At 41.5% G+C, this 14,171-nt stretch overlaps 1 protein-coding gene across 14 annotated transcripts in view; it reads left to right on the top strand.

The window, feature by feature from the left end:
• ZNF438 (zinc finger protein 438) overlaps positions 1 to 1,156 on the top strand; it is a 60,689-nt gene extending 59,533 nt beyond the window's left edge. For all 14 annotated transcript variants that reach the window (XM_071805290.1, XM_071805283.1, XM_071805292.1 and 11 more), the window contains one exon: positions 161 to 1,156. In XM_071805290.1, coding sequence (XP_071661391.1) covers positions 161 to 773 — 613 coding nt within the window. In that variant the 3' untranslated portion in view covers positions 774 to 1,156. The remainder of the gene's footprint in view (positions 1 to 160) is intronic.
• The last annotated feature ends 13,015 nt before the right edge of the window (positions 1,157 to 14,171 follow it).

Raw genomic sequence — 14,171 nt, 5'->3', positions numbered from 1 at the left:
TTCCTGTTCCTAATAAATCAGATATTGTAGCAACAGTGCCTGTTTTTAATTAAAAGAATGTTTCATGAATGTCATCTCTTCTTGGATGTTATAAGGGCAGAAACTGCCATCTCTGTGCATGGCTGATACTGAAGTAGTTCGTATTTCCTTTTTTTAACAGGGGAAATAAGTGTAATTTTGAGGACCTATTCCATAACCCAGGAGAAGTGAAACTACAGATCAAATGTAGTCGATGCCAATTTATTGTACACTCTTTTGGCGAAATGAAGTTTCACTTACTATGCTCTCATGGAGAGGAGATCCAGGGGAGAGTAAAGGAAGGAGTTTTGCACGGAAATAGAGGAGCCAAGGGGGAGCTGATCAAACATGCAACCCACTTCTGGAAACAGCGCAATGAGAGAAGACATTTAGCAAAAAGCAGTGCCCATGAGGAGGAGGTTTACGCTTCTCCAAAACTGAAAAGACAGATGTACTTCCACCAGCAGAATAATGTTGATATGTTATCTAAAAGTGAACTGACTCAATCAGGGAGCGGTGAAGCAGCCAAGGAGGTACAAAATGTAGGTTTTGATACACCAAGCAAAAAAATAGAAGTTTGGTCTAAAGTGGGCTATAACTGCATTTTATGCAAACAGTTATTTGGAAGAAAAGAGGATCTTTGTAATCATTGGCAGAGTCATCATAACTGTGAAGACCCTTCCACTTTATGGACTATTTTTAGTTTGTTATCAAAACAAGGAATTATTGAACTTTCTGATAATGGTGAATATTGAAGCTCAATTCTACAGTGCTATGAAAAACATCAACTACCTTACTGAATTGTTTATGGGGTTTTTTGCTCTGTTGCTAAACTAACTCAAGAGATTTATCACTTCAGAGGTTTGCTTGGTGGGCTTGTTCTTTGTTGGTTGGTTGGCTTTTTGGGTTTGTTTGTTTGTTTTAAAGTTATGCTAACCTTTATTTTGTTAAACAGAAAATGTATTTCTCCAGTATCATTCCAGATGGGTACATGCAAGCCAATTATGAAATACTGTGCTAAACTTCATGCTTAAGGAACTAAGCAGCAGCAAATGCTCAATACTGATGGTTAACGTCAAGGAAAAAATCGTCAAGTTAAATTATGCTCTACATACAGAAATAAATCAGTTTATACAAATAGTCTCAATCTTGAATGAAATGACAAGCCAGACTGAAAGTGTAGTTTCAGTCCCAACTGTGCTTCCAGATCTTATGATAAATATATATTTCTGTGCAGTTCTCTGAAACATCTGAATGTACATACATGCAACCAGCATTCAGGAGCTTTATAACCTATAATTTAAGAGCTTTTAATTCTTGTTTTCTTGATTTCAGTGTCTTCACTCATGTTCATTGCTTGCAGGGCTTTTAGGTCTTATATTCTGCCATGGTAACAGCAAGAATCTTTGTATTTTTAAAGACAAAAATCTACATGTATTCTTTTGCCTGTAGCTCTTTGGGTTGAAGATGAGTTTGTTGCTACCCATGAAGATGGAACCCTCAAGGCTTGACTGCTTTATGAAAAAAAATAATCAGGTTTGTTTTAAAAATAGTGATCTGAGTTGGTGACTCCTGGGAAGTTTGACATTCTGCAATGGACTGCACGTTTCACAGTGAACTCTGAGTGTATTCCGTGTACCTCCTGTGACAGCAGCACCCTTCGTGCGCTGCCTGCGGCACTCTTGCTGTACGGCTTTTGTGCCTCTGCGCTTGGCCCAGGCCGTGGCTTCAAAGCTGTCTCCACAGTACTGCTCTGTCTGTTTCTTCTTGTGGTCAAACTGTAATTGAGGGATTGCAATGATGAAGGAGTCATTCCTAAAATGTCCTGAGTGGCTTCTCCCTGTTTTGCAAAAATTGTGGTGATGAGAACATGGGAAGAGACCTAAAAATGTTAACTTTTCTGAGTGGGATTCCAGAAGATGTTGCAATATTTTGTGAGTTTGGTATATTTTTAAACAGTAAAGACAGCTTTGATGAGCTAAAAGTTTTGAATGTAATTTCTTGTTGTATGGTGCTTTGCCCTGGAGTTGAACTGTATGACTGGATCCAAAAAAAAGTAAGAGGAAAATGCTCATAGAACTGCACAGGTGCCTGGTAAGGTGGAAGTATCCCTCTAGATTTTCAAAGCTTCCTTCCTACTATCTGTTACTATAAATACATATTTGTGGTTGTTTCTTTGCTTTTGCGTATTACTTTTGTGTGTGGAACTACTTAAAGAATACTGCTGGTTCTTACTGTTGGGTATGGCACACCTATCTTTTAATGCATACAATATAGTGATATTTATTTTCATTGGGCAGATGGAAGAGAATGGCATAATTTGGAAAGGAATAGCTAATTTTCCAGTCAGTGTTCCAGATCAAACTGAGACTATATTTAACTTTGTAGAGTGTGTTTGCGTTTAGAAGCATTTTCCCCCTCATCTTAATCCTTTAATTTTCAAAATCAAACAGCTTTGTGTTTCCTGTGAAACAGAAATATGAGAACAATCCCTCCTTCGCATAGTTATGCTATATCAAAGGGAAGTTCATTCCCAGCATAAAGCATGCATTTTAAGAGCTGGGGAAAAAAAATATTGAAAAGGTTTGATCATGTTCATTATTTAGAACGCACATTAAATCACCTTCCTTGCACTATCTCCCATTCCTTGGCATAGTTTAACATGAGCTGAAATGACTGCAACTCAGACACGGAGTCCCTCCTGTTCAGGAACAGCACCAATGGTGGCAGAGTTGTACTTCAAAAATATTTTCAAGAGGTATTTGTTAAAAAATGGTGGTGCACCAGAGCCAGTGATGCAGACGAGGTTTTTGGTGGTGGCTTTCTGGCAAGCGGAGTCACCTTTTATTTTGTGTGAAAGCAGGGGGGAGTTGCCGTGATGATGGGAAGAGGGAGTTTGGGACGAGAGAGGGGGTTGCATTTTTTTTTAAATGGAAACTTTCCTGTACAGTCTTCATATTTTTGTGCTTCTCTCCCTTTCTTTAGTCCGGGTGAAATGGATAAAGGGGTCTCAGCTTTCAGCAATTTCAAGACTGAAAACATGTTCTAAAGTATGGTTCTAAGCCATTTCTCGGTGTCCTTGTAAATGTTTAAATTTAGAAGCCTTTTTTTTTTTTTCTGAGCCTGAAAGCATTCTTATGTTTCAGGCTGTTACGATTATGGTAGATTATGGAAGGTTGGGATTTCTGAAAACAGCTTTGCATTAAATACAGATGTGTCCTTTGTTTAAAATGTATTTCTTTGGCATTTTTGTTCATTTTGATAACATTTGGAGGTATGAAGTGAGCCTTATTCACAGCAACATTAAGTAATGCGTGTTTGCTGTTCAGTGGAAGAGTTTTTACAAATACAGTTTGCTGTTTACCTTGAAGCTGGACAAGTTAACATCTGGTTTTGCCCATAAATTATATTTTCAAATTGTTAAAACGAATGTTATTGTTTTTGTAGCTGTAGTTTTGTTCCCCTCTGATTTTTCATTAAATCTCTGTTTCAGCTTCACTGTTCAACTTTAAAGCTGTTCCTCACATGGAAAGTTGTTCCTTCATCATCACACCATAAATAATCGAAGCTGGATGAGTTCCATCACTTCTCTGGCTTGCAGAGCATTGCCCTGCTCCAGCTGCAGAGCTACAGTTTCCTATGGCTAACTTGACATAGCTGCTGGCAATAAATGTTTTACTTCATTTCTTTATTAGAATTTAGATCTCTGCTGTTTAGCTCTGTCAGAGTTTCTGTCATACCTCATTAGGTACTTATTTTATCTACTATTCCCTGAGCTCTTTAGAGAAAGTGTCATAAGAAGGATGAACAGGTTTTAGGAGAGCAGATTTCAACCCTAACTTTGTGCAGATGATGCTGACGTTTGAGAATCACCAGCTTATCTAGGCTCAGCCATGTAGTATATTATATTTCTACAACACATCCACCTACATGCGCATCTATTTTGGAAAGAAATGTATACTTCAGATTCAACTGTCAGTTATTATTATCAAACCTGTACAATGTAGGTTGGCGATTATTATGCATAAAGATTAAAATGCTATTAACCGTAGTAGATTTGCTTGTCAAATTCCTTATAGCTCAGAAAAAGGAAAATCTCTGCGTGCTTAGTATGACACAGAAGAAGTTGAGTCTCGTGAAGAAAATTCTGATGGCTTAAAAAGGTTGTCCTCATTTTGTTGTGTGCTTTTAGAGCTGATCTGTCACATTAGGATTTTCTCCACATTTTGTTAAATTGCCATAATTTTTCTTGAGTAAGAATACTGAAGAAAACCTGAGCCTGCAAGCAAGTTTCAGGAAAAAATGTGTTTGCTTCCTTTCTCTGTGCAGACAGACATGTTTGTGGGATGAAATTAGCCGTGGTGGCCTTACACAGCCATGCACAATTGGGGCAACGTGCAGGATTCGGGCTTCGGCGCATGACTTCGTGTGGCTGACTGTTCTGCGGTTCCAAAGTAGAAATTGCAGATTTGAGTGTAAAAAGAAGTTACTTTTCAGACTTGAGTGAATTTCTAATACATTATTGAAAAACCTTCAAGAAATCCTAAGAAATAACAATAGCATACTTCTCTACTTGTGCTTTGTTTAGCAATTTTATTGATGTAGTAGTACCAGGAGTGTTCTAAAATATGATAGGTCTGGTGCTATCGAGTACAAAGAAAACTTTCTTCCTTCCATTTTTTTCACATTTTATTGACTTATCCATGTAAGCCTTAGAAATGGTGGGATGAATTGTGATTTCTGCTGCTGACAAATCTCAGAAACAGTATTCCAAAGTTATTTTGCAGGAATTTTCAATTTCATCCAGAATAACAGATTAAATCAGTGAAATGAAATGAGATGAAAGAGGTACATAAGCAAACTGTCACGTCTATGGACTTCTCTGCGCAATTACACTGCTGTAGATGAAATTTATCAATAAAAGATCTTCTGCTGGTAAGTACAGACAGTTTGTTCTGTCCAGAGTTACTTAGAATGGCGAAGGGACATAAGAATTAAAAAAATGTCCATACCTTCTCTTTGACTTGAATTTTGTTAAATATTTGTTGTACCGCTCCAGATCATGGTCCAAGGCACATAGATACTTGGACACTCTCTTGGGGATTTACAGCGTAACTCAGTGGGGGAAATTGGAAGAAATATGTGAAGGAAGTAGTGATGATGAAGGTTGGTGCAATGTACTGAATATGAGGTCAGAACGTGCAGGTGTCCTGTAGCCTTAGTCCGAACTTCTCCCTTTACCTGTTCCATGGTTCCAGAGGCTGCTCCCATTTGAGGTCCTTTGGTCTGGAGCATCCTTGGCTTCCTTGGGCACGAGCTCTTCCAAGTGGCACAGCTGACCTTGTGAATGTCCTTGTGGCGTCACAGTCAAACGCTTGTAGGTAGGTGAGCCACATGCTGGCTGCTGGGACCAGTTGCTGCCAGACTGGATTGTGGTCTTTCAGAGTGTCAAGGAAGGCATCTTTTAGCTTTAGTCCGTAAAAGTGAATTAAAATGCTGCATCAATCTTAGCAAAATAGGAAAATGGCTCACTCCATTTCCTGCAGATACAGCACTGAGAAGTAGTAGGTAAAAAAGTGAAAGTTTGCTATAAGAAAAAGAAACTGCTAAATGTGATTTGAGGTCTTTATGTGATGTTGGAAAAGACTAGAATGTCCCATCACCAGGTTAGAATCATAGACTATAATCAGGGAAGTTCCGTAGAAGTGTCTCATGCAGATCTGATGGTGTAAAGCAGCAATTCAGAGGCACCGTGACTGAGATTTTTTTCTTTTCTCCTCTTTTCCCTTCTCTTTCACTGTTTTACTTTTGATTTTCTGTTTTCCTAGCCACCCTATGTTTTCAGCATCCCCTGTGAGCTGCTCTGGCTGAAGGCAATTTATAAATGTCTGGTTCAGCAAAGTCAGCATTGTGTCTGACATCTTTGCTGCTAGCCAAAAGCCCGGCATTGAGTTGTTGTGAATGCTGTTTCACAGAGTGTTTTGCAAAAAATGGTTGCAGGGTACCCCAGAGGTCAGCCAGGCCAGCCCAAAGCAGGGCTTAACACCAGCCGGGCAGCAGGGCAAAGCTCGGCTTTATGGAAACTATTTCTGTTGCTGTTCCCACCGGTCCATCTCCAGTGGTGGAGTCGCAGAGGTAAGCAAGGCTTTGCTATGGTCACTGATACTTAAAGCACAGTCATAAACAATTTTGTGACATTTGTAAAGAAAGTACAAAACTTGAGACAAAAAATTCCCCCTCGAACCAAATAAAGTTGTAGTTTCAGCTTGTGATCTGTCAGTAGTGAGAACTTCTTTTGGCACCAAACCCTGTCGTTTTTGTTGTTGTAGACCATGGCCAAACCTCTTGTCTACCTGCTTGTGCTCCTTCGGCTACTCTGCTTTTTCTGGGACTTCAGTCTCTGTGCCTTTCATATGCAATGAATATGCTACTTTTTTTCTACAGTTGATTTAGGACAAAAATAAAGCATTTTATTTGCTGTATGCTGAGTAATTTTGTGCAGCTTCAGATTTAATCTGACTTTTGAACATACACCCGATGAAGGAGATCAATATACCTTCCTAGTGCTAGAAGCTATAAATGACATGGTGAGGGAGGAAAGCAATAAATATCCCTGTGACCATACCTTTGAAGCAATGCAGTTGCTTTCCACTGGAAGTTTAATTTCTTTGTGTTTTTAGCTAAAAGCTTTTATTAATTTTAGCTGAAGTAAATACACTGCTATACTTTGCTATACAAATAAATCCTTTTTCAGCTCGGAGTCCTTGGAGTTTGAATCCTGTCCAGCCATTTTCTGCTATCTGCCAATTCCTTGCTAAGTGCAAAGCTGACACTCTTGCCAATAAATCCACCTTCATGCCATTTCAAGTCATCTGCCATCTTTTCTCTGCAGCTAATCAAAGTTTGCAAGAAGATGTTTTTTAAAGGGAACTGGCTCTAAATTTGGGCCATTTAAATTACGCAAGTTAATTAAAAGCAATTGCAGCAAACTATAAAACAGAGAAGAGGTACAAATTGTTTGGAATCTCACTCATTTTTATTCTCTTTTGTGAATAATTGGAGAGCATATTTTCCAGGGAAGAATTAGTTTCTTTTTCATGCTGCTTTATGTGCTGCTCTCCTAATCCACTTGTTAGCCTCTGCCGAGTACAGCACAGCAGAGCCCAGCCATGCTTCCTAAGTCAATTGTATCCTGTTAAACTCAAAGCACCATTTTATTTTTACCTTGTGAGACAGCTGGGCTGATAGATGGATGGGACACCGGCACTCCAGGTGACAACCGCCATGTCCACACAGATTAATAGTCTCCTGTCTTTCAACAGCAGCATTTCCAGTGTCTTTACACGTGCACACACGCACATACACAGAAGTACAAAAGGATTAAGTGGGTGGAACATCTTTAACTTGTTTGTTAGTGTCACACTGTACGCAGTGTATTCCAGTTATTTTTCTTTTATTACGATGCAGTAACGATGTTGTTATATAGCTAATGTGTCTGTGGCTGCTCTGAAGTCCAACATACACAGTGGCCACCTGAGTTCTTCCAGGAAATCGGATTAATTGTTAAATTGCTGGAATTTCTTTTAAAAAACGTGCTACTCTTGCTGGTTAACACCACATGTAGGGTTTCAACTCTATTTCTGAGAGTGATTTATTGGTCCAGCAGAAAAGTCTCGTGCTAAACCTCTCCACTGGGATTTGCTTACATTAGGCAGCAATGCAGGTGGCAGTCCATTTCAGCGTGGAATGGATTTTTTCCCCTTTCTTGCTGATAAATGAAGTGCTTATGTAAGGTGAGATATTGAGGAAAAAATGGAAAGCCTGAAGCCCTTAGAGGATCCATGTGAAACTCCACGGTTGGCAGAGGAACACGGGGTAAATCTGCTGCGGTTTCAGTACCTGCAGGAGCCCCGATGGCGCCGCGGCCGCTTGTCCCGGGGACGCTGCTCAGCAAAACCTCCTCGGAGCAGCCAGGACTTGCAGTTGGAAACATTCAGCATCATGGGCAGCACAAGAGGGTGTTTTGACACCAAACTCATTTCAACCATCATTCAATAATAAATCATCCCCATATCTTCATGGTAGGCATCCTTCATTCTTTCAGCTTTCATCTTGTGTTTTCATTTTGTGCATAATAGATAGGATCTGGGTTTGAATTAGTGCTCAACAAATTGTCTGAAGCTTTACTGTATGTGAGACCACTCCCTTTGGCTACCAGTAATATGTATTGTCTTTCTCCCGAATGATTCATTTGGTGTCATTTAATGACAAACATTTGGTTGTTCTCTCTGTCAAATATATGTAAATCTCCTACCAGTGTCGTGTTCTTAAATAATTGCAGTGCTTGATTAAATTAGCCCTTTTAAAAAGGATCCAGGTTGACTAATAGCGTTTCCTGCAATGCGCACCTCTAGAGAAAACTGGGATCTGACTTCTATAGTCAGAACCAATTAGGCTCATCCTTTCCCACCCCCCTTCTCTCTGCAGCGCTGAGATGAATCGCATTTTTCAGGCACAGTTCAAGCAGGCTGCCAGGTCTCCGGGGCTCTCTGCCCCCTGGGCTCCGCATTCCCACTGTCAGCTGTGAAAAATAATTCCGCTTTTGCAGTGGTGTCCAAGGGAAGTAAGATGATAAATCCACAAGTTAGATTTAAGAGGGGGAAAGTGCATTATTGTTTACTCAGCATCGAACAAAGTTTTGTTCTAGGAGATACAGCTGCTGTGAGACATGGGAAAGCCTTCTCAGGTTTAAAGCTTTCTAGCTCATGAAGTAGTTAGGATTCATTTGCACTTAGATGAAAATTTAGAGGTTTGCTCTTATTCACAGTGTTTTTGGAGTCCCTAAAATGTGGCAGTGGTTTTGAAAAACACCAGGCTGAAAAAAAACAACAAACCAACCAAAAAAGTGAATGGTAAACACAGTATAATGAAGACTCATTAAAAAAGTAAAACAAAAATCCTGAACATGTACAGGCTATCTGAGTGTGAATAACTTCTTTCAGATAAAGTTTATGATAGAATAGACTTCTTGTTCACTGCTCTGATGAAAACAATATAATAAGAGCTCCTTTTGAAGCAGAAGAAAATGATCTTTGAGCTTTGGAGGACTGAGAAGTTCTCCCTGCAGTAGGGGAGAGGTGCAGATGTGAAGTTTGTCGCTTGGAATCATTGCTCAGTTCTCTGTGCAGAGTTTGTTTGCAATATTCTCTGCTGTAATGCCATAGCAGTGCTTTGCTGTGGAAAACAGATGCTAGAACTTTAATCACTACTAAGCCTGCAAAGCTGTATCTTCAGTTTACAGTGACAGGAGTCTCCAGTTAAAAAATAAATAAATAGGAGCCATTATAATGAAGCCTTAAGTCTCTTTCCACTCACCTTTTCACCTTTCAAGTTTCCTACACCTCATTATAACAGTGCTAGAATTAATAGACATCAGTATCAATTCAGCACAGCCATCCAGCGTCCTTGCTCTGTACAGGCAAGCCCTATCACTCTGCTAATAAACCTTTAAATGTATCCAAATCCTTCTCAAGGCTTTCAGACAACACAGCAAACAGTGCTTTGCTCACTGTAAAACTGAAGTGATTAGTTTATATCTAAATGCCAAGCTTCTGTGAAATAAAGCAGCACGGTAAATGCAGCCACCTTCCTTCTTTAACTTGGTTTTAATAGCTGGCAGTACTAATGGCCAGAACTGTAATTGGGTGGGATAATTTTGACCTGCTCCATATTTCAACCCATGGAATATTATTATATATTGAAAACATTTTTCTAGACCACAAAAGGCTAATGTGTCTCAGGAGCTCGATTCATTCATGAGGGGCCAAGGTGGCTGTGCATCGCGGCTCACCTGCGCCCAGGCGTGTCGAGTCCTGCCCCTCGCGGTCCCCTGTCCCCGCCCCCGCGTTCCCCCATGGCAGCTGCCGTGGCTGCCCAGGGCTCCTTTGCTGTTCTGCTCCGCCCGGGCGCAGCGTGGGCCAAGGCCGCGGTGCTGCCTGCGCCTGTCAAGAGAGGTTCTCCTCTCCCTCTGCTCCGACCCGGTGAGGCCACATCTGGGGTACTGTGTCCAGTTGTGGGCTCTCCAGTTTAAGAAGGACAAGGAACTACTGGAGGGAGCCCAGTGAAGAACTACAAAGATGATGAGGGGCATAGAGCACCTTTCTTATGAGGAAAGGCTGAGAGAGCTGGGGTTGTTCAGCCTGAAGAAGAGAAGGCTGAGACAGGATCTTATCAATGCTTATAAATGTCTCAAGGGAGGGTGTCAAGAGGATGGGACCAGACTCCTTTCAGTGGTGGCCAACAGTAAGATGAGGGGCAATGGTCACAGACTGAAGCACAGGAGGTTCCATCTGAATATGAGGGTTCCTTATGAGGAAAGGCTGAGAGAGCTGGGTCTCTTGGAGGAGAGCTTGGAGGAGACTGAGGGGTGACCTCGTTAATGTTTATACATATGTAAAGGGTGAGTATCATGAGGATGGAGCCAGGCTTTTCTCTGTGACAACCAATGATAAGACACGGGGCAATGGATATAAACTGGAACACAGGAGGTTCCATTTAAATTTGAGAAAAAACCTCTTTACGGTGAGGGTGCCAGAGCACTGGAACATGCTGCCCAGAGGGGTTGTGGAGTCTCCTTCTCTGGAGACATTCAGAACCCGCCTGGACACATTCCTGTTTGATCTACTTTGGGTGAACCTGCCTTAGCAGGTGGTTGGACTGGATGATCTCCAGAGGTCCCTTCCAACCCCAGCCATTCTGTGATTCTGTGGGAGGAGCTGCCTGTGGAAGGTGCGCTCCCCTGCCCACCAGCAGCTCCCCAGCGAGCCGTGAGAGACGGTCCTGCAAAGACTTAGTTTTTAGGCACTCTCAGTATTTCTGTGATGGTTAATGGTATTTTCATTGCAAGCTTCTGCAGGACTGACACCTGTGGTGTGACATCTGTAACACTGAGCTCCTTCTGGTATGTGATGGTTGTCCATCAGCAAACAGCCATGGCACTGGGCAAATGTACACGGGCATACAATGAAAAGGGAGAATTAATTTGAATTACAGAGCAGCGTACCTTATCTCTTCTAATTAATTAATGAGAAAATTGCACATGTAACAGCAAAAATCTGTTCCTTGTGCTGATTACAGTGATCTGAACAAGTCAAGAAATCTCGATACAAGAACCTTACTTGGACTTCAGCGGATGTCCTCACTAGTAGGTTACTATCCTGCAAGCATTAGTAATCGTGGGATGAAGAATGAGGTTCTGTCAAGAAGCCTAAACTGAGACAGAGGAAAACCAAGGAGTAGTTTCAGATACTTAATTACGAATAAAGAGGTCAATTGCTGTGTGCGATTACTATACAAGTTGGAATAAATTGGTCTGAACTCCCCACCTTGCAGTTTGCAGAAGGTACTGAACCAGGGCAATAAAAGTTGGAGTTGAAAAATTCAGAAGTATTTTCAGAGTTGGATATTTGGTAAGAATGAAGGCAAATAAAGATAACTGAAAAAGTACATAGGTTTTTTATATCTGCCAGTCACTGCAAGGGATTAAGAGGAATGAGTATTTGGTTCCTCATCCTGGATTAAACTCACTGGAGAAATTTTTCTCCCTCCTGTTTGCTCTTTCGCACATGGTCACATCGGCTGTGCAGACTCTGCACAGGTACATGAGGCGCAGGCTTAAGATGCTCATGCTGACTGCATTGGGGGTTTGGCTGCTCAGGTGGAGAGCGGAAAAAAATCCTTAATTGTCATTTTCTTTACTGTAGCCTGTAAAAAATCTCACATAGTATCTGTAAAGAATAGCTGTACCTAATGCCAAGTAGAAACTCATGGTTGAAGAATGACTAGCCATGGGTGGCCAAAGAGTGCTGACTTTCTCATGGACTTCAAAAGTACATAGTTCGCTTTAGATTTTTCTCCCTCACAGTTTTCCTACCTGTAGCACTAGTTATTAACTGATGTTTTATATAATAGGTGGTCTGGGAAAAGTAATTAAGACAAGCAGGTCTGGAAGTATTTTTAGGGATTTCAAATAGAGAAAGATTTAAATATACTTGGAGAAATAGCCTTGAAAATGTAACAGCAGCTTGGTTTTCAGGTGTGCTGTGACAGTCAGTATTTTTTGTTGTCCTTCTAGCTGTACCCCTCTCCTGTCTGCATGCAGCAGTCCATCCCAGCAAAATTTCTTTTACTCATTCAGTGTATAAGAAGCTTTAAAAAAAATGTTAGAAATGAACAAACAAAAACCTGGGTGTTTTTTAGCAGGTAGTAAAGCGGACTGTCACAGTTGACTGAAGTGTATGCATGGACATGTAGTGGGATCCCTTTTCCTTTGGGGAGATGGGCTGCCCGGGGAAGGGGAGAGGTACCAGAACACAGAGCCTACCACTGTCACTTGAGCATTTCCCAGCGCTGCTGAGCCGCAGCCTTCCCAGGGATGGTGTTACCGCCACCGGAGCTGTTTGCAGGCTCCATCAGAGTCCGAATAAGAGAAACGTGATTTGTTGCTGGGAACAGAATACCTTTTAATCCCATAAAAATGCTTTGCCAGTGGAATCTGACACAGGCTTCATGTTAAAATAATCAATGCAAAGTTCAGTTTGCTGCACCTTGGTATTTCAATGCTCAAAGCACTTCAGTTAATGAGCGGGAGCAGGGAGCACACAGCCCTCTCCTTTGCCCCTGAGCCCTGGGGCGCTGGTGGCAAAGGAGGGAAGGATTTTGGGGATGGTGGCAGGTTGGGAAGAGCAGCCCATTGCTTTCACTGCCCAGCTCCGAGGATGGCTTACAGACTCAGCTGGGCTTCAGAAACACTCCAAGAGCCATGTGGTTTAGTTGTCTCTAGTTCTCCGCATTAGGTGCGAGTTCCCTGATCTGGAGCTTGAGGAGAGACCCGCTCCCCTGTGAGCAGCCACGGAGCTCAGGCGCTGCCGGGCGGGAGCGTCACGGCTGTTTCAGTGCCTGGTAGGAGAAAGCCTGAGTGATCACGGCTGAGTCTCAGTGCAGTAGGAATACACTTCCCAGGTCATAAAGTTTGATCTCCTTCCTCACTGCCTCATTGCTCTGGTAGCGCATACTCATCTTGTGAGCCAATAGTCCCCCTCTTTTGCTGTCAAAGCCCAAGAGCAAGTCCCCATGCTAAAGCTACAGTTCCTCTTTGGTGTGTGCAGGTGCATGATGTGGAGTTGATGCGATCGAATTTAATCCATTTCTAATATTCCAACCCACAAAGTCGTCTAAGTCTCATACATAATGTTCCAGTATTCCTGTCTTCCTTACAATATCAACTAACCGCCAGAAACACAGATTTCCTTATGATTCTCACACTTAGTTAATAAACAATGTTAAATAAATTATATTATTAATAATTTAGTGTAATAATTAAATAATATTCAATGGGATAAATATTTTTCAATAACTTGAAGTGTTGAGCCTTTGAAAATGGTGGCACCCATCTTTACTTGATGGCTGCCACCTTAGCACAGCCCACCGTTGTTTTCCTCTTGTCCAGCTTCTGCCTATGGCAAAAGTACTTTGTTCAATGACAGGTTCCTGCATGGCACCTCTTAACTGAGGTGCAGGCAGCTTACATCCAACACACCCCACTGTGCAAAAGGTCAGTTGTCTTACAGACGAACTGTATGAGACTGGGTTGCAGGTAGACAGCTTTTGGGAGTATATATAGACCTTTGTGGACATCTTTCATTGTCATTTGACTACTTAAAGGTTTTCAAATCGTAGTTCTATATTGAGGATAGACTAAAATGGCTACAGTTGTTGACATTGCTTGGTTTTCCCTCTTTATGATGTATTTTTGGCTCACATATTGATGCTCTTTGTTTGATAGATATTTTGCAGCACAGACAGGCTGATCATTCCCAGTTTCTGTGCAACAATTTATTTTTTTTTCAGGTGGGATACCAGCACTTCCAGTTTTACATTCACATTCCCATTTAATTTCCATTGCAGGGTCCCACTGAGTTTGTTGACATCCCTACACCTTCTTACCTGTGAGAGTTAACTTTGCTTTGCTGATCAGTTTTGTTTTCAGCAAGTCATTCTGTGCTTACTCCTGCTTCCCTCTCTGAGGTGAGAAGATAAGGTCTTCCCTCCAAGCTTTTTATCCTTGTTTGGGATTCTGGCTTTTAAACAGCATT

Source organism: Patagioenas fasciata, chromosome 2, assembly GCF_037038585.1.
Source record: "Patagioenas fasciata isolate bPatFas1 chromosome 2, bPatFas1.hap1, whole genome shotgun sequence".
In the NCBI taxonomy this organism is placed as follows: domain Eukaryota; kingdom Metazoa; phylum Chordata; class Aves; order Columbiformes; family Columbidae; genus Patagioenas; species Patagioenas fasciata.
Note: the sequence above shows the minus strand (reverse complement) of the source record. Positions and strands in the feature narration are given on the sequence as shown.